Source organism: Oncorhynchus mykiss, chromosome 14, assembly GCF_057628025.1.
Source record: "Oncorhynchus mykiss isolate SJ-2025 chromosome 14, ASM5762802v1, whole genome shotgun sequence".
Classification (NCBI taxonomy): Eukaryota; Metazoa; Chordata; class Actinopteri; order Salmoniformes; family Salmonidae; genus Oncorhynchus; species Oncorhynchus mykiss.
The window spans coordinates 5,882,978-5,904,205 of record NC_143035.1 but is presented as its reverse complement, the minus strand read 5'-3'; the positions used below and the strand labels follow the sequence as shown (position 1 = coordinate 5,904,205).

The 21,228-nt window shown below is 44.2% G+C and overlaps 1 protein-coding gene across 2 annotated transcripts in view; it reads left to right on the top strand.

The window, feature by feature from the left end:
* LOC110488609 (A disintegrin and metalloproteinase with thrombospondin motifs 2) overlaps window positions 1-20,392 on the top strand; it is a 205,281-nt gene extending 184,889 nt beyond the window's left edge. The window contains exons 10-23 of one of the 2 annotated variants that reach the window (XM_036942740.2): window positions 675-704; window positions 1,969-2,082; window positions 4,085-4,230; window positions 4,600-4,775; window positions 6,594-6,727; window positions 6,992-7,115; window positions 7,832-7,912; window positions 8,054-8,220; window positions 8,444-8,603; window positions 8,714-8,846; window positions 9,048-9,255; window positions 9,447-9,576; window positions 9,726-9,818; window positions 14,835-20,392. In XM_036942740.2, the coding sequence (XP_036798635.2) occupies window positions 675-704; window positions 1,969-2,082; window positions 4,085-4,230; window positions 4,600-4,775; window positions 6,594-6,727; window positions 6,992-7,115; window positions 7,832-7,912; window positions 8,054-8,220; window positions 8,444-8,603; window positions 8,714-8,846; window positions 9,048-9,255; window positions 9,447-9,576; window positions 9,726-9,818; window positions 14,835-15,964 (2,826 nt within the window). In that variant the 3' untranslated portion in view covers window positions 15,965-20,392. The remainder of the gene's footprint in view (window positions 1-674; window positions 705-1,968; window positions 2,083-4,084; window positions 4,231-4,599; window positions 4,776-6,593; window positions 6,728-6,991; window positions 7,116-7,831; window positions 7,913-8,053; window positions 8,221-8,443; window positions 8,604-8,713; window positions 8,847-9,047; window positions 9,256-9,446; window positions 9,577-9,725; window positions 9,819-14,834) is intronic. The other variant, XM_036942741.2, reaches the window with a different exon arrangement.
* The last annotated feature ends 836 nt before the right edge of the window (window positions 20,393-21,228 follow it).

Genomic DNA, 21,228 nt, shown 5'->3' with positions numbered 1-21,228 from the left:
CCACGACATAGACTGACCAGGTGAATCCAAGGGAGAGCTATGATCCCTTATCCGTTATATCCACTTCAATCAGTGTAGATGAAGGGGAGGAGACTAAAGAAGGATTTTTATGCCTTGAGACAATGGAGACATGGATTGTGTATATTTTCCAGCCAGAGGGTGAATGGGCAAGACTTTGAACGGGGACTTTGAACGGGGTATGGTAGTAGCTGCCAGTCCCACCAGTTTGTGTCAAGTACTGCAACGATGCTGGGCTTTCCACTCTCAACAGTTCACCGTGTGCATCAAGAATGGTCCACCTCCCAAAGGACATCCAGCCAACTTGGCACAACTGTGGGAAGCAAAGGAGTCAAGAATCCCTGTGGAATGCTTTCAACACCTTGCAGAGTCTATGCTCAGACAAATTGAGGCTATTCTGAGGGCAAAAAGGGGGGGGGGGGGTGCAACTCAATATTAGGAAGGTGGTCCTAATGTTTGTTACACTCCATGTAAGTCCCCACTTGAATAGGTCTGTCCCTCAAGGCATCTTGACACTGACTGAAGATCTTATCTTTGTATCTCGGGAGCTGTTTTGTGATTGAGAGATGAGAGTTGAGCTGAACTACTCTTTGCAGGGCTTTGCACTCGTTGCTAGATTACCCTTTATTCTCTTGTCAAACCATTCATTCCTTTAGCTGCAAAAGGTGGGCCAGGCTGGAACACAGGTAAGGTTACCCCCCTATCCCCCCCTATCCCCCCCCTCGGAGCGGTGTGGCCACTTTCTTTTTCTTCTGATTATCAGTATGGTTGTCATCGTTACTTGTTTATCTTCCGTTCTTTCGTTCTGCCCATCGTCACATGATCGTGACTGGCATGTGTTCTGCAGAATTCTAAACATACACTTTTTTAGTTTTCATTTAGTGCCAAAAAGGAAAAGAGTTCTGGATTTCTCCCAAACAGCTAGCCAGAAAAAGTGAACCATAGCAAATGAGCTCAACACTGACACACACACACACACACACACACACACGGCGCCTTTCACTGTAAATCTATGTGTCACTATTTGGCCATTCGGAAAGCGATATTGGCAAAGATATTGGGAAAAGGATGGGAAGAAAGAGAAAGAGAAGTCCTTTCCAGGCAGAAAGAAAGGTCTGGTGCGAGAGCTGCTTTCCTATGATCAGGTTTAGGATCCTGCAGTGTCGCGTGCCAGCCTACCAGGCTGATGTCATCAGTGCCAACCGCAGGCTGACCTTTGACCCTGTTGTGGGCTCAACTGTAGGGGTCACCTGAGGTCATTCTGGGTAGAGAGTCTGAGTCGGCTTTGTTATTGTGGAAAGGGGGACAGAGGGGGGAACGGAGGGAAACAGGTGAAAGACAGAAGAAGCAGAGACTCCATTTAGAAATGATTAGAACTATTAGTTAACTGTCCCCATTAGGGCTATGGAACGTAAAACTGAATAAGGACAACATTATCCTACTCTGTGGGGCAACAATTGACAGTTGACCTCTTACCCATCACATTCTGCTCTCCCTGCCCTCCTCTCTGACCCCACAGACCTGCAGGTTCTCTCAGTCAGAGTCTCTCTCTCCTCATCCTCTTTGGTTTTGTCTGCATGCTCTTTGGCCTCCTGTACAGCCGTGTTGTTGTAACAGTGAAACAGTGAAGGACTACTACAGTACACTGCCTTCTGGACCCTTACAGATGTTGAGGTTTTGTATATTTTCTTGTACATGTGCAGTACAGTCAATGGTCCAATTGATCTGTTCTCTCTGGGGTAGTAGGTCTGAGGTGATTTCTGGAATGTTCTGTGATGTTAGCTACTCCCAGTGTCTCGGTGTCTGTATATGAGAAAGTGTGACCTGTTGCACGTCACCTGCCTTGTCTGGTGATACTATATGTTTTCGGTAAAGACCCAGTTACTGGCTGTGTGTGTATAATGTGAGAGGGCGTGTGTGTGAGGATTCTTCTCTGTCTGTCCATTGCAGTACCGGACGTTTGACCCCTGCAAACAGCTGTGGTGCAGCCACCCTGACAACCCCTTCTTTTGCAAGACCAAGAAAGGACCACCCATCGATGGCACCATGTGTGGGGATGGGAAGGTACACACACGCACGCACAGGGTACCAGTCAAAAGTTTGGACACAGCTACTCATTCAAGGGTTTTTCTTTATTTTTAACATTTTCTACACACTCTTGGCAGTTTCATGAGGTAGTCACCTGGAATGCATTTCAATTGACAGGTTTGCCTTGTTAAAAGTTCATTTGTGAAATTTCTTTCCTTCCTAATGCATTTGAGCCAATCAGTTGTGTTGTGACAAGGTAGGGGTGGTATACAGAAGATAGCCCTATTTGGTAAAAGACCAAGTTCATATTATGGCAAAAACAGATCAAATAAGCAAAGAGAAACGACAGTCCATCATTACTTTAAAACTCGAAGGTCAGTCAATCCGGAAAATTTCAAGAACTTTCTTTAAGTGCAGTCACAAAAACCATGACGCACTTTGATGTAACTGGCTCTCATGAGGACCGCCACAGGAAAGGAAGACCCAGAGAAACCTCTGCTGCAGAGGATAAGTTCATTAGAGTTACCAGCCTCAGATTGCAGCCCACATTGTCATGGCCATCGTTCAAGGAAGATCAAGGTGCAGTGTGGTGAGCGTACATTTTCTTTTATTTTGTCAAATGTCGCCAACAAAACAAGAAATCAAGGAAACGACCTTGACGCTTACAAGGGCTATAGTGCCCCTAACAAAGACAACTTCCCACAATGACAACAGGGAAAAGGCTGCCTAAGTATGATTCCCAATCAGAGACAACGATAGACATCTGTCCCTGATTGAGAACCATACCTGGCCAAAACATAGAAATACAAAAACATAGAAAACAGAACATAGAATGCCCACCCAAATCACACCCTGACCAAACCAAATAGAGACATAAAAAGGCTATCTAAGAGTTCAAGTAACAGACACTTCTCAACATCAACTGTTCAGAGGAGACTGCGTGAATCAGGCCTTCATGGTTGATTTTGCTGCCAAGAAACTACTACTAAAGGACACCAATAAGAAGATAAGAGTTGCTTGGGCCAAGAACATTAGACCGGTAGAAATCTGTCCTTTGGTGTGATGAGTCATAATTTAAGATTTTTGGTTCTTTGGGAGATGCAGAGTAGGTGAATGGATGATCTCCGTAGATGTGGTTCCCAGCGTGAAGCATGGAAGAGGTATAATGGTGAATTCAAGCATGGCTACCACAGTATTCTGCAGCAATACACCACCCCATCTGGTTTGTACTTTTATTAGTTTTTATTTAACTAGGCAAGTCAGTCAATAACAAATTCTTATTTACAATGATAGCCTAAGAACAGTGGGTTAACTGCCTTGTTCAGGGGCAGAATGACAAGTTTTTAATCTGTCAGCTCATGGATTCGATCTAGCAACCTTTCAGTTATCGGACCAACACGCTAACCACTAGGCTACCTGCCACTTAGTGGGACTACCATTTGTTTTTCAACAGGACAATGACCCAACACACCTCCAGGCTGTGTAAGGGCTATTTTACCAAGAAGGAGAGTGATAGAGTGCTGCATCAGATGACCTGCCCTCCACAGTCACCCAATCACAAACCAATAGAGATGGTTTGAGATGAGTTGGACCGCAGAGTGAAGGAAAAGCAGCCAATAAGTCCTCAGCATGTGGGAACTCCTTCAAGACTGTTGGAAAAGCATTCCAGGTGAAGCTAATTGAGGGAATGCCAAGACTGTGCAAAGCTGTCATCAAGGCAAAGGGTGGCTACATTGAAGAATCTAAAATATAAATTCATTTAGATTTCTTTAACACTTTTTTGGTTACTATATGATTCCACATGTGTTAGTTCATAGATTTGATGTCTTCACTATTATTCTACAATGTAGAAAATTGTAAAAAATAAATAAACACCCTTGAATGAGTAGGTGTGTCCAAACCTTTGACTGGTACTGTACACACACACACACACACACACACACACACACACACACACACACACACACACACACACACCACCCTAATGGTAAAAATAATACCATCCTACAGTTTCTTCCCCTCTCTCGTCCTATCACAGCACTGCTTCAAAGGTCACTGTATCTGGCTGACCATTGACATGATAAAGCAGGATGGTGGGTGGGACATGTGGAGCCAGTTTGGGTCCTGTACTCGTACCTGTGGAGGAGGGGTGCAGTTTAGAACCCGTGAATGCAAGAACCCCAGGTACGGTGTTTTTTTTACCCTAAATACTGACAAATCTACCTAGCAATGCTTGCATAGTATCATAGTTCAAGAGCATTAGAGCTTGTCCTAACAGAACAGAACATATTCACTGTTCACATTTATCAAGTGAATGGGCTCCTGAGTGGCGCAGTGGTCTAAGGCACTGCATCTCAGTGCTGGAGGTGTCACTACAGATCCTGGTTTGATTTCCAGGCTGTATCACAACCGGCCGTAGTCGGGAGTCCCATAGGGCGGGGCACAATTGGCCCAGGGTGGTCCAGGTTTGGCCGGGGTAGGCCGTCATTGTAAATAAGAATTTGTTCTTACTGACATGCCTGGTTAAATAAAACATTTCACTGTTGTCTCCAGGCCTGCTAATGGAGGTCGTACCTGTCTGGGGACTAACCACCAGTTCCAGCTGTGTAACAGCCAGGAGTGTGAGGAGCTGTACAGTGACTTCAGGGAGGAGCAGTGCCGTAGCTTGGACCCTGTGTTTGAGTTCCACAACAACAAGCACCACTGGCTGCCTTATGAACACACAGAACGTAAGTAGCCTACACACAGACTTCCTGAAATGGTGGGTTGTGGGACATAAGTCAGCTCCTCTTGTGTGGAGGCAGATTGGGAAGAAGATGTTCTGTGTGTGTTTCGGGGGGGGGGTGTTATGGTCACTGACAGCTGGTTTGCTGCTGACTAGTGTGAAAGCACCCATCTTAAAAAACAAAACCCTTGCCTTTGAACCTTTCTAAAACGACAACCCCTTTCTTGAACCCCTTTTAAAAAACACTCTCTTCTATCTCTAACCTATCTCACTCCACTTAATCATCTGAGCTCTTTTTCAGCCTGTCTGTCTGTGTGTCAGTGTCAGTGTATTGGTCGGTAGGTGTGTTAGTCTGTGTGTTGTTCGGTGCGTCGGTCAGTCTTAGTCGGTGTGTTGGTCGCTCTCTCTCCCTCCCATCCCCCCTCCCTCCCTCTTTTCTCAGCTCGTCAGCTGTTGTGACTCACAGAACATAATCATACTGTATGTGTTTAAACCATCAGAACCCAGAATGGGATCCCCATAACATCCCTTTTTTCTCGCCATCTCCAAAAAAACGCCCTTACCTCATCTATAAGTGTGAGTATGAGTTTAAAGAGTTTGTGAGGCTTGCAGATCCAGTCCCCATGCTAAATACTTTTCTCCACATTGTCTCAAGTACGTGCATGAGAGGGGAGAGAGAGAGGGGAAGATAGAGAAGGGGAAAGGAGAGGTAAGGAGAGAAATTAGAAAGAATTCCATTAGTGTGTTTTCATCTCCAGGGTTTAGAGATAGTGTGAGAGAACTAGAGTGAGTCTGTATGAAAATCTAGACTTTGCTCGAAATCTAATAATTAATTACACCTGTTGTAAAATACTGTCAATGTTGTGTTTTTAGCCATAAACATCCTCGTAACATTGCTCTACAGTAAAAAAAAAACACTTTCTACAAGCATTGATTGCTCTAGCTGCTTTGGCCATCCAGGGTCTAGCTGGTAAGGGCAATCTCACCCAGAGAACTCTCTCTCCCTCTGGGATGATCTGAGGCATCGGCCCCCTCTCTGGGGACTCTGGCTGGAGGAGTGAGGGACTGTGTATCGGCATGAGTCAATGAGTACTCACATCCCAATCTGACCGTTTCTAATACTTTGTAATATCAGTAAGGTCATCACAGTGCATTTGGAACATTGCATACCGAAGACATAGTTTGAGTCATCTCAGATCAGTTCCCGTGTGGCTCAGTTGGTAGACCATGGTGCTTGCAATGCCAGGGTTCCGTTCCCATGGGGGACCAGTACAAAAATGTATGCATAGTTGAATCAATCCTTGGGCAATTTGTTTTGCAGCAAGTTTACATACACAATGAACATTCAAATCCACTTAAATACCAATCTTGCATGCCAGACGTTATAGCTATTGCATAGTCGGTGTATACACACGTCTCGCTCGGGAGATTACATAAACACATACAGGCTAGACAGAGATCCTCCATTGCCCACACAAAGGGTAAATAACTCTGAGCTGTGTCCTTATTGTAGGGGATATATGCTGGGCTTGGCTAGTACTTCTTTTAACCTCCCCCTCCACTTTCATGTTTTCTCTGCGGACTGACTCTGGGATTCACCTACATAGTATAAATCCAGATCCCCATCACAGCCTGTTCTGTAATACTGTCAGATATAGTCACATTGCATACACACTCAAACTGCAGGAAAACATGGAAAATAGAGGTGAAGCTTGGCACAATTAGGGCTCTGTGTCTTAAGACAATGTTTCTGTGTGGTTCTGTTCTACTAGCGATGGATGTAAATCAAGTGTTGTAACGTGTGTGTGTATGGGTTGTGCAGCTAAGCAGCGCTGCCACCTGCATTGCCAGTCCACGGAGACCCGAGACAAGATCGACATGCTGAGGCTGGTCCAAGACGGCACGCGCTGCTCATATAAAGACCCCTACAGCGTGTGTGTGAGCGGGGAATGTGAGGTCAGTGTGTGTGTCCATAAATATAGCAGTGTGTTTGTTGTCAAATATAAGTAGGTTTACCAAAAATATTGCAACCCTAATTATGTGTGTGCGTGACTGTGTGCAACTGTGTGAGGTATGTGTCAGTGTTCATAACTTTGTGAAGTTTATGTGTGTGTCCATAATACTCTAGTGTGTGTGTGTGTGTGTGTGTGTGTGTGTGTGTGTGTGTGTGTGTGTGTGTGTGTGTGTGTGTGTGTGTGTGTGTGTGTGTGTGTGTTGCAGAAAGTCGGCTGTGACAGCGTGGTAGGGTCCTCCCAACAGGAGGATAAATGTGGCGTCTGTGGAGGAGACAACTCCAGCTGCAAGATCATCAAGGGCAACTTCACTCGCAGTGCCAAGAAACAAGGTACACACACACACACACACACACACACACACACACACACACACACACGCACGCACCACTGTGGCAGACTGAGAACAATAAGGTAATATGTAACTGAGTTGTCAGACCTTGGAACATGAAAGAGCATGAAAACAGTGCAGGAAGTGAGATAGATGAGGTTGTTTTCCTGGCCTGAGTCCTATTCTGATGAAGTGGTCACAACTTCACTGGATAGCTAACTAAAGAGCCCCCTCTACTGGTCACATGGAGATAATGAGCTTGGCCCTTATCAACAAATCCTCATTGTAGGAGTGCTGATCTAGGATCCGTTTCGCTATTTTAGATCATAATGAATGATATTGTATGGACAGATCAGCACTCCTAATCAGACGCTTTGTGGACATTGGCCCTGGCTAGAATCATGTCCTGTTCAAAGCATTACCATATGAGCAGGATCACCGCCCAACGATGATGTGAATCACTATACCATGACCTCATATTAAATAAATATCATCCAGCTGAAATAAGGAATTTCCTGGAATTGACTGTTGATGACCCTGGCTGGCAAAACTAAGAGCGGTTAAAATTGTATTTGAAATGTACCCCGTGTACACAGAAATTTGCCCTGAACAATAAAGTTTAATGAAAGTTGAATGAAAATGTATCCTGACAAAGTTGAAAAGATGTCTTCTCTGTGGGTGTCTGGACCTCAGGGTAATGTGGTGTTTTTATTTCAGGTTTCCTCAAAGTACTTGAAATCCCTCGAGGGGCGAGACACCTACTAATCCAAGAGATTAAGCCAACCGCACACATCCTAGGTATAAAATGTGTGCGTGTTTGTGTTTGTGTGTGTGTGTGTGTGTGTGTGTGTGTGTGTGTGTGTGTGTGTGTGTGTGTGTGTGCCTGCGTGTGTGTGTAAGTGTGAGTATTCCAGTTTATAACTCCACCTCCCTCCCCAGCGGTGAAGAACCAGGCATCAGGACAGTTCTTCCTGAATGCAGAGGGAGACCTCCCAGAATCCCGTGCGGTCATAGAGAAGGGTGTGGAGTGGGAATACATGAATAATGACCATGACAAGGAGACACTACAGACCAACGGACCACTCAGACACGGAGTCCTCATCATGGTACACACACACACACACACACACACACACACACACACAAGCACTCATACAAGTCACAAAATACACACTTAATCCTTACCATATATGATTGTTATAGCTTGATTTTGATGGTTCAGAATTACGTCACTGCTAGCATTGAGTTTATGACATTTCCAGTCCTGACATTTGCTTTATATATATGACCTATACTAATATGATTGTGATGTTGTCTCCCCGTGTCCAGGTGCAGTCCCATGGAGATGCCAAGGTGACCCTTTCCTATAAGTACATCATCCACATGGACCTGCTGTCTGCAATAGAGAACAACATGCTGCTGGATGACACCTCCTTCTACGAGTGGGCCCTGAAGAAATGGTCCTTCTGCTCCAAACCCTGTGGGGGAGGTATTTTACAGTGACACCACTAGCACAGGAAGACACTGGGGAACATGATAGGAGATTTGGATGTGGAGCTCTTTGCTTAATAGATGTTTGTGTGTGTCCGGCCTTAAAAGGAAAGCAGTATACCCGGTTCGGCTGTAGAAGGAGAGCAGACAGTAAGATGGTCCACCGACGCTACTGTGAGAACATCAAGAAGCCTCGCGCCATCAGCAGGGACTGCAACCAGAAGGAGTGCTCACAGCCTATGTACGTATGGATATGTTTGTGTGGTTAATTTTCAGGTTTACGTAGAAGTAGGCCGCTGTTCAATGTCACTCCTTGGTCCCTACACTGAACCTGTGAACACCAAAGAGCTTGGAGAGTAAAGGGCTAGTGACCGAAATGGAACAAGGCCTTGAGGTATGTTTTTGTCTGTGCCTCCCTCTAACTCTCTCTTGTTCCTTGTAGCTGGGAGGATGGTCCGTGGGAGCCATGCAGTAAGACGTGCGGTAAAACAGGGTACCAGGTGAGGTCCGTTCGCTGTGTTCAGCCCTTAGACAACGGCAACAAGCGCTCCATTCACAGCAAGTACTGCAATGACGACCGGCCTGAGGCACGCAGGCCCTGCAACAGAGAGCTCTGCCCTGCACAGTGGAGAGTAGGGCCCTGGTCACAGGTAAGGATGGGAGGCTGGGGGTAGAGGGGGGTTCTGGTGGATGAATACATAGGGGCTTATTATTTAGTTTGTTATGCATGTAGATGTGTGGTATGGAGTCTGTGTGTGTGTAGGTGTGTGTGTTTATGATGTTGGAGGTTGTTGTGCATAACCTATTCTCACACTCTCTTTCTATGCTCGTGTGACCACAGTGCTCGGTGACGTGTGCCAATGGGACACAGCAAAGGCAGGCATTGTGTCACACGCGTGACAACACCATCGGTCTCTGCCTGGACAGCAAGCCAGACACCATCCGCATCTGTCGCTTGGCGCCATGTCCAAGTAAGTATTATGGCCTGGCCCCATTACGCTATACACAACAATTTATTTTTAAAGTCATTTAGTATAGGTAGTGGGGAGTATAAATCTCTCCTGATAAACTCATACTCATTTTCCTCTCTGATATTATTCCCTCCTTTCTCAATCTCCAGGAGGCTCGTCGGACCTGAATAAGAACGGCAACATCCTGATCCAGTGGCTGTCCCGCCCTGACCCAGACTTGCCCTACCAGAGGAACAGCTCACGTAAAAAACCATCCCTTTATAGCTCTGGGCCCAACCTCCGGTGCATGGCGGTCCTGACCTGGACCTTGCCCTCTCTCTCTGTCCTCTTCACCCTGCAACAGGCCTGGGCTAGGGGTCCCGGGGGCAGGCTTACCCCCTGATCACCCCCCACCCCTCCCCCGTGTCCGTGCCTGTGGCCGCGCCCGCGAGCGAGCGCCAGCTTTTCGCTTCTCTTTTGGGGCGTGTGTGTCTCTCTCTCTCTCTGTGTCTGAGACAGCTCTGATTGGGGGAGGTCTCTGGCTCCTGTGTGCTGATTGGTTGGTTGGTTCTCTCTTGCTCTGTCTCTCTCTTCTCTTATCTCTCTCTCTCCTTTGTGGAGCATTGTGTTGTAACCGCTGGCCAGTCGAAACTAAAAAGAAAAACATTTAAACATTGAAGAGAAGGTGGAAATGGAAAAAGACAAGCAGGTTTGATTGGCGGCTCTTAGTGGCATGGTTGAGCCAGTGAGTCATGAGAGGCCCCTCTGTTTGGCGGCCATGTTTTGCGCGAGCTAGTTGCGAGTCGTCATGGTTCACACTCCTGAGATGCGGGTGCAATTTTTTTTGTCACCGTGCCGTCATCGTTTGAGGGCGACAGGTGTGAAAATAATGAAAAGAAAAAGAAAAAAAAAAGTTTAAAAAAGCTTTATTGTGAATGTGATCTTGTCACAATGAGGACATCTTTGCTAAAGTGCTCATCTCACATCCTGGTTCCATTCTAGAATGAGAACAAAGGTTTATCTCGTTCTAGGTCCCATTCTCAGACTGACAGAAATTCAGCACAGGGACAGGAGTTGACACAAACAAACACTTTTTAGGATTATTGTACACAGAGCTGTTGGGTGAAGAGGCCGAGAGTGAAGAAGAGTAAAATGCTTATAAAAACAGGGTAGTTTTACCATGTGAGGTTGCTTCCCATTTCACCACCTCATCAACCATCCTCTTTGACTGTTATATTAAAGTTCAATAAATGCAGCTTATTTGTGCTTGCAAACTTTAAAACAAATACATCTATAAATATATTTGTATTTATATATATATATATATATATATACACATCTAAAATCTATATGAGTAACAATAATATAAATAATAATAATGTTTTACCATGAATAAGCTGTAGCTTATTTGCCTAATCCTATGGACTGCTATTGATCACTTCGATCCTTGACTGTTATGTGTATTTTTTTATTGATTTTACATTAACACTGAAGTTGATATTTAAAAAGAGGAACGTTTTAGGGAGGAAAGGGGGTATAGACCGATATTATGCAGGACTTGGTCAGTTAGTTGCCTCTCCATTTTCTCAGATGGATAAAGTGGTTTACTGTTGCTTGTTATTTACTTTCGGGAAAGGATCACGTTTTTGTCATGCATGCATTTGCATCCCTTAGCCGTTTGAGCTCATAGTGTGTGTGTGTGTGTGTGTGTGTGTGTGTGTGTGTGTGTGTGTGTGTGTGTGTGTGTGTGTGTGTGTGTGTGTGTGTGTGTGTGTGTGTGTGTGTGTGTGTGTGTGTGTGTGTGTGTGTGTGTAAGACTGTGCGTGTGTGTATGAGTGACTGTGTGTGTATGTTGATGCGTGTCTGTGCATGCTTGTGTGTGCGTGTGCGTATGTGAGTGTGTGTGTTCATTGCAGGCTTCCCATAGACATACAACTCTGATACAGAAATACCTCATAGACCTTCATTTGAAAATCATCCAATTTAGTTTTTTCCTTTTGTGATGAACAATAAACACATGAACAATGCCTTATCTTGGATTGAATGTAATGGCATTTATCTGTGAAAGAGATGGCTTTACTCATCAAAACATGTATTATTCACTTAGAGGCAGCTTCAAACCAACAAGCAAACTCACACGAAAACCATCAGAACCTACAACAAACATAGGGTTTGGAACACGGTGTGACCACCGGCGTACGGTTTACAAAGGGCCACGGGTATCGATCGACACACTGACGACGGCATCTACAAAAACACTTCAGGCTTGTCATTGTATTGTGATCACATGTTTCTGTTGTGAATATGTAGCGAGCTACCTGAGGTTTCGTGCTGGAGTCGGACGGTAGGAGGCCAATGATGCCAGACCTTGCAGTGCGATACTGTATATAACATTGGTGTTGACTGTGTTTAATAATGTTCATGACTGTTATCTTCTTACTTATGGAAAAAAATATATATATATAATATTATATACTATGGGTAACTGTTTCGTGGCTTCACTAGCCTGATGGGTGGGGCTGGCTGACGTTGGGCTGACGTTGGATTGACGTCGGGGAAACATTCAGAAGAACTATGTGCACTGCGTCTATATGCACTTTGATTTATCAGGGAAAAATGTGTTCATGTTTTGTAAATGTTTCATATGACACTTAAACGTGCCATTCCAGTTTTTACATCATTCATCATGGATAATTCTGTATTTTATTTATTCAACATCCAAATCTATGTATTCATTTATGTAATTTATTAATTTGACTTACTATCAATTGATTAACTAAAGTGATTGATTGGTTGATTTCAAAGTAATGAAGTGTTTTACCAAAGTGACTGTGAACTTGTACCTTTCGATACAGTTGATTTATTTTTCTTAAGAAAATAATATATCTATATATTGAGGAGGGAGTACATCTCATTGTTTCAGTTCCTGTCATTATCAACTGCAAAGTTGTATAAATAAAACAAATATTTGAAAAAGCGCTCTCACTCTCTCCTCCTGAGTTTGTGATGGTTTGGCTTTGTGTGAGGAGGAAGGAGCGCAGAACAAGCTTCCAGTGGAATTCAACTCACAGATTGATCCAACTTTACAAAGGCTTAAACATTGTCCTATAACGTGATATTGCCATGAAAGTAATAAAGAAAGACTCAATTAAATAAGAAACATTTATAGAGTTCTATTGATGTAATAAATGGATGGTTCTAATCTGAAACTAATAAAGAAGACAGATGAGATGTCAGAAAATGTCCGTTTGGTCTGAAAGAGTCAGGCTGCTGTTTCAACACCACAACACAAGAGAGTCAGGTTACTGTTCCAGCATCACAACACAACATAGCCAGGCTACAGTTCCAGCACCACAACACAACATAGCCAGGTTACTGTTCCAGCATCACAACACAACACAACAGAGCCAGGTTACTGTTCCAGCATCACAACACAAGAGAGCCAGGTTACTGTTCCAGCACCACAAAAGAGAGCCCGCACCACTCTTCTTCAGTTGCTATAGACTAATCTATCGACTCTGTCAATAGCTGCTTGGGTTTCCTTTTACTTCTTCTTCCTTCCTGCACTACCTTTTAATGGTCTGGCTTTACTACCTCTACTACTTTTCTCTGCACCGTGTGTAAACGTACAGTACCAGTCAAAGGTTTGGACACTCATTCAAGGGCTATTTTTTTTACATTGTAGAATAATAGTGAAGACATCAAAACTATGAAATAACACATATGGAATCATGTAGTAACCAAACAAGTGTTACAAAAAAATCTAAATATATTTTAGATGATAGATTCTTCAAAGTAGTCTCCCTTTGTCTTGATGACAGCTTTGCACACTCTTGGCATTCTCTCAATCAGCTTCATGAGGAATTGTTTTCCAACAGTATTGAAGGAGTTCCCACATATGCTGAGCACTTGTTGGCAGCTTTTTCTTCACTCTACGGTCCAACTCATCCCAAACCATCTCAATTGGGTTGAGGTCGGGTGATTGTGGAGGCCAGGTCATCTGATGCAGCACTCCATCAATCCCCTTGATCTAATTGTCCTTACACAGCCTGGTGTGTTTTGTCCTGTTGAAAAACCAGTTACAGTCCCACTAAGTGCAAACCAGATGGGATGGCGTATCGCTGCAGAATGCTGTGGTAGCCACGCTGGAAAAGTGTGCCTTGAATTCTAAATAAATCACAGACATTGTCACCAGCAAAGCACCCCCAAACCATCACATCTCCTCCTCCATGCTTCACGGTGGGAGAAACACATGTGGAGATCATTCCTTCACCTTCTCTGTGTCTCACAAAGACACGGCGGTTGGAACTAAAAATCTCAAATTTGGACTCATCAGACCTAAGGACAGATTTCCACCGGTCTAATGTCCATTGCTCGTCTTTCTTGACCCAAGCAAATCTCTTCTTCTTGTTGATGTCCTTTAGTAGTGGTTTCTTTGCAGAAATTCGACCATGAAGGCCTGATTCATGCAGTCTCCTCTGAACAGTTGATGTTGAGATGTATCTGTTACTTGATCCCTGTGAAGCATTTATTTGGGCTACAATCTGAGGTGCAGTTAACTCTAATGAACTTATCCTCTACAGTAGAGGTAACTCTGGGTCTTCCTTTGTTGTAGCAGTCCTCATGAGAGCCAGTTTCATCATAGTGCTTGATGGTTTTTGCGACAGCACAAAAAAAAAATGTTTAAAGTCCTTGGCATTTTCCGGATTGACTGACCTTCATGTCTTAAAGTAATGATGGACTGTAATTTCTCTTTGCTTATTTGAGCTGTTCTTGCCATAATATGGACTTGGTCTTTTACCAAATAAGCTATCTTCTGTATACCACCCCTACATTGTCACAACACAACTGATTGGCTCAAACGCATTAAGAAGGAAAGAAATTCCCCAAATTAACTTTTAACAAGGCACACCAGTTAATTGAAATGCATTCCAGGTGATTACCTCATGAAGCTGCTTGAGAGAATGCCAAGAGTGTGCAAATCTGTAATCAAGGCAAAGGGTGGCTACTTTGAAGAATCTCAAATATAAAATATATTTGGATTTGTTTAACAGTTTTTTGGTTACTGCGTGATTCCAGATGTTATTTCATAGTTTTGATGTCTTCACTTTTATTCTACAATGTAGAAAATAGTAAAAAATAAAGAAAAACCCTTGAATGAGTAGATGTGTCCAAACTTATGACTGGTACTGTACACACACACACACACACACACACGCACACGCACAGCTCCATTCCCAGTCTGGCCCAGTCTCAACTCTTTGTTCTCTCGCCCACAGGCAAGCAGCGTTGTCATGGAGACAGGTCAATGTTCTGTCGCATGGAGGTGCTGATCCACTACTGTGCTCTACCAGGCTACAGGCGCATGTGCTGCAAGTCCTGCAGCAACGTGACCAACAGCAGCCTGACCACCAGTCTCCCTCCCCGGGTCACAGCTTGCCCGCTGCCTCGCCCCCTGCCTCGACCTCTGCCTTGGCCCAAGGATAACAACACCCCCCTTCAGCCCACGGTTCATCCAAGAAGTACAATGCATATACCTTATACCACGCCGCGCCCGATGAGCACAACACACACCTATACACCCCACCCATACTTCACCACATACCCCATCCCCATACACACGACCCCAGAGCACAGTGTGACCCCCAGAGACACAACCAGAAGTTACCCCTTCTTCACCCTCTCCACCAGCACCAGCATATACACTACAACTCCCAGCAGCCTGTTTACTGACTCAAATGTTAACTTCACCTTTATCAGCAATGACACCACAGTGACCCCCATTCACAGCTATGACATAACAGGGGCAGAAACCTCAACTCCCAGCAGCCCATACTACATGGATGATGTCCTAAAGCCAACTGAAACAAACTACTTTGAGGATGTGACATCGCCCAGTGGAACCATCCCATACACTGATGTCACAATGTCCAGCGGTGGTGATGTTATAATACCTAGTGGAACCGTGCCCTATGGCACTGATGTCACAATGCCCATTGGAACCATGCCTTATGATGATGACATCACAGTGATGATTCCTACAGTCCCCAGGGATGATATCATAGATATCACGGAGTACATATCTGTGAGCTCCATTGTTCCCACAACAACCACGGTAGGGCCAACAACAGAGTTAATGACAGAGCAAATGACAGCCAAGCCTCCCATAACAACAACAACCAAAAAGCACATAAGCCACCAGGAGGAGACCAGCGAAAATAACTCCATTGACGTTCTCTACAACCAGATCATCGGAGTAGACAATGTCATCTCCCAAAACAACCTGATCCCCAGACGGAGCCGGGTGTTCCTCCGGGAGAGAACACGGAACAAACGCATCCAGGAACTCCTGGAGGAGAAGAGGAACTTTCTGTTGAGGATGAAGCGGGCCCAGAGTGGTGCTGCTTGATGATGATAGACCTTCCTTCCTCCCTAACACTCCCTTGATTTCTCTTATAGAGATTTACCTACATCTGCTAACAGACTGGAGTTATTATTTAACCCTTAACCTGCCTTGGTGCTCTCTATCAGGTACTGACCCATCACACACCCAGAGTCATGGTACAGACATTCAGTACCAGTCAAAACTTTGGACACATCTACTCATTCAAGGGTTGTTCTTTATTTTTTTATTTTTTTTCTACATTGTAGAACAATAGTGAAGACATCAAAACTATGAAATAACGCATGTGGAATCATGTAGTAACCAAAAAAAGTGTTAAAACAAATGAAAATATATTTTAGATGATAGATTCCTCAAATTAGCCACCCTTTGCCTTGATGACAGCTTTGCACACTCTTGGCATCCTCTCAACCAACTTCATGAGGAATGATTTTCCAACAGTCTTGAAGGAGTTCCCACATATGCTGAGTACTTGATGGCTGCTTTTCCTTCACTCTGCGGTCCAACTCATCCCAAACCATCTCAATTGGGTTGGTTTTGTTGTGCCTTCTTCACGACTGTCTTGTTGTGCTTGTTAGTTTGCTGGTGATGTGGACACTAAAGAACTTGAAACTCTCAACCTGCTTAACTACAGCCCCATGGTGTTGGATGATGGTGTTGGAGTCGTTCCTGGCCGTGCAGTCATGAGTGAACAGGGAGTACAGAGGAGGGGACTGAACACGCACCCCTGAGGGGCCCCCGCGTTGAGGATCGGCATGACGGATGTGTTTTTACCTATCCTTTCCACCTGGGGGTGGCCCATCAGGAAGTCTAGGATCAAGTTGCAGAAGGAGGTGCTTAGTCCCAGGGTCCTTAGCTTAGTGATGAGCTTTGAGGGCACTATGGTGTTGAACACTGAGCTGTAGTCAATGAATAGCATTCTCACATAGGTGTTCCTTTTGTCCAGGTGTGAAAGAGCAGTGTGGAGTGCAATAGAGATTGCATTATCTGTCGATCTGTTGGGGCGGTATGCAAATTGGAGTGGGTCTAGAGTTTCTGGGATAATGGTGTTGATGTGAGCCATGACCAGCCTTTCAAAACACTTTATGGCTACAGACGTGAGTGTTATGGGTCAGTAGTCATTAAGGCAGGTTACCTTAGTGTTCTTGAGCCCAGGGACTATGGTGGTCTGCTTGAAACATGTTGGTATTGCAGACTCAGACAGGGAGAAATTGAAAATGTCAGTGAAGACACTTGCCAGTTGTTCAGCGCATGATCGGAGTACACGTCCTGGTAATTTTTCTGGCCCTGCGGCTTTGTGAATGTTGACCTGTTTAAAGGTCTTACTCACATCGGCTACGGAGAGTGTGATCACACAGTATGGGGACACCGTCATCGATGCTCTTATTGATGAAGCCAGTGATTGATGTGGTGTACTCCTCAGTGCCAGCGTAATAATCCCTGAACATATTCCAGTCTGTGCTAGCAAAACAGTATTGTAGCTTAGCATCTGCTTCATCTGACCACTTACTTATTGCCGAGTCAGTGCTTCCTGCTTTAGTTTTTGTTTGTAAGCTGGAATCAGGAGGAAAGAATTATGGTCAGATTTGCCAAATGGAGGGTGAGGGATAGCTTTGTATGCATCTTTGTGTGTGGAGTAAAGGTGGTCTAGAGTTTTTCCCCTCTGGTTACATATTTAACATGCTGGTAGAAATTAGGTCAAACGGATTTAAGTTTCCCTGCAGTAAAGTCCCCGGCCACTAGAAGCACCGCCTCTGGATGAGCATTTTTCTGTTTGCTCATGGCCATATACAGCTCGTTGATTGCAGTCTTAGTGCCAGCATTGGCTTGTGGTGGTAAATAGACAGCTATAAAGAATATAGATCAACTCTCTTGGTAGATAGTGTGGTCTACAGTTTATCATGAGATACTCTACCTCAGGCGACAAAACCTCAAGAGTTCCTTACATATCGTGCCTCGGATGTTGTTTACAAATATACATAGACCGCCACCCCTTGTCTTACCAGAGGCTGCTGTTCTATCCTGCCGATACAGTGTGTAACCCATCAGCTGTATGTTATTCTTGTCGTCGTTCAGCCACAACTCGGTGAACAGGTTTTAATGTCCCGTTGGTAGGATATACATTCTTGTAGTTTGTCCACTTTATTATCCAGTGATTGTACGTTGGCCAATAGTACCGATGGCAAAGGCAGATTAGCCACTTGTCACCAGATCCTTACAAGGAACCACGATCTCCTTCTGCGATATCTCTGTCTTTTTCTCCTGCGAATGACAGGGATGAGGGCCTCTCGTTCAACTCATTAAAGAAAAATTGTTCGTCCAGTTCAAGGTGAGTCATCGTTGTTCTGTTGTCCAGAAGCTCTTTTCGGTCATAAGAGATGGTAGCAGCAATATTATGTACAAAATAAGTTACAAACAATGTGGGGAAAAAAATAGCACGGCTGGTTAAGAGCCCATTAAACGGCAGCCATTACACAAATGCATTCCAGGTGACTACCTCATGAAGCTGGTTGAGAGAATGCCAAGAGTGTGCAAAGCTCAAAGTGCAAAATCTCAAATATAAAACATATTTTGATTTGTTTAACACTTTTTGGTTACTACATTATTCCATATGTGTTCTTTTATAGTTTTGATGCATTCACTTTTATTCTACAATGTAGAAAATAGTACAACTTAAGAACAACCCTTGAATGTGTGAGGTGGTAAGGTTGGACCCAGGTGCAGAGAAGAGCCCAGACAAGGAATCAGTGGTTCAGGATAAACATAATATTTTACTGAGATACGGTAACCACAGGATCACAGTACACTTGAAAAGACAACAAACACTAAGTCTCGAAAACACACTCAGGAAACAACCGCACACAGTAAACAGAGTCCAATAAAAGCCTCTAGGGCGGACTCTGCCGCCCTCTGGTGCCAGGAGGAACCATGACAGAATGAGTAGGTGTGTCCATACTTTTGACTGGTACTGTACACACTGACCTATTTGTTTACACACACACACACACACACACACACACAGACACACACACACACAGAAACACACACACACCATAAAGACAGACAGGCATACAGCCACATGGCAGGATAGAAAAAAAAACAAAGCCAGATGGTTTGCACAGTTGTTTTAAATAAAACAAAGTCCCTTTAGGATACGAATCTGAAACCCTTTCCGATCCAAAGCGGAGGTCTGGTGGTAAAGGCTGAGAGTAAAACCAGATGTGATGTGGACTGTACATCTTCTTGGACCCGCACATTAACAAGGACAACTTTTACCTATCCAAACCTCCCACAGTGTGTTTAAGAGCAAGGCACATACAGTAGAGATGTGTTCCTCTTTCATAAGCAGCACACTCCTGGATAATCTCAGGGCGTGAATAGTTGGATATTCAGGCCATTCAATTCAATAAATTAAGTTTAATTTAAACGAAGTCTTATCCCCAACAGCACTTAAGGACCCATGTAAACTCATCCCAAACAGATCTGACACACCATGTTAGATCACAGCCTATTACTGCAGTTGATATATCTGTGAGTCACACAGACATGAATACCACTTCTGCTCCCATATAATGAGACATATTAGATAGCAAGTGTCCCTATGTGTCCAGGGGTACGTCCCAAATGGCACCCTATAGGCCCTGGTCCAAAGTAGTGTGTTATAAAGGGAGTAGGCTGCCATTTGGCACGCAACCTAGAGCTTTCTGAGTACTGAGTACTATACAGGGCAGACAGACACTCTGCACGGGAGGTTTGGTGATATAAAAACAGACTATGCTACATCAAAACACCAGGGCTCCATCTCAATAGTTTAAAGTGGCTTACTCTCCTTTCGGCTCCTCAACGTCGTCTGCACGGATGATAATGAGCTGGAATGGTGAAAGCACAGACCTGGTGGTTATCCACCGTAGTGCATACACATACCCTGTCGTCGTCCCCCAGAATATTCCTTCTCCTGGTTGTGTTAAAACTATGGAAGCTAGTGGTTTAGCGTTGTGCTGCCAATGTCCACGAGTCATCTATGTCCGACTCTATTCACATGCTTCTTTCTGCTGCTTCTCAGAGAGAGTCAACGAGTAAGAACTCTGGGGGACTATGGAGGGCCACTGCTGACAACTCTGTTGGATTATATTGGTGCTCTATTGAACTGTATGTCATTTTTTACAAAACGATTATACATCTCTCTGGTAATATACAGTATCACATGTCATATGAATTTAATTGAGGGAAATCACAATCAGGTTGTTGAGTTGAAATGGTCAGTGGTGGTGCAATGCTTTTATCCTTGTTGGTGCTGAAAGCAATGCCCCCTAAAGAGTCACAGGAACCTTATCAATTAACTTGTGTGTATTATATTTTCAAAGAGCCCCCCAAAAAAATACAAAAATATAAATATTTGTATCTACTGCATAACAATAGACGCTTTCAGGGCCAGCTGTCTTGTTTTTATTGTATTTTATTTCTAACAGTTGTCTTATTATCGGCGCATTTTGCCTTGCATCTGCTGCAAAAGCACCTAGGAATCTCTCTGTACGATATCTGTACATATGAATCAGAGCTCAATGTTGAATATTTATTAACGGTCCAGCGCCTGATGTATTTTGGCACATTGGGTGTTGCGTGATGATCCTGTTCTAATGTTTACAATGAGTCTCTCGCTTCTTTTCGCTCTCCTCACCGACCACTAGGGGGAAACAGAATAGCACATGTAGAATAGAATAGCACATCTACATACCGCATACTGGCTTCTGCTTTGAGTCAAAGTACCTCTTCACCTCTCTGCCTACTTCTCTGTCTCTCTCTATCGACAGTACTTGTGCTGTGTTCTGCAGTTCATTATGTTATCACGTTGTTCTGTAGAATATGCATGCATAGGAGATCAGCTCTTACACGGGCATTGCTTTGAATAACACTATAAACTCTTCAGACATGGCTTATAGACATAGAAGTGCACACATGCGCGCATGCAAACTCACACACACACATACACACACTGTAAACACAAACACATAAACAAAAACACACACACACACACACATACACATGCTCACACTCTTTCCCTCACCGTAATGTTGCCGAAATACAGAGAACACCTACATTCAGCTCCTAATCTCTCTCTCTCTGTCACAGCCGCAGTGCTTTGTCTCATAGCAACCTCCTTTCTGTACATGAGTTCCTCTCTCTAACTATTCACATTTGTTGGGTGGGTGGGTGGGTCAGTGGGTGGCTGGGTGTGTGTGTATGTGCGTGTGTATGAGGTCTATCCTTGT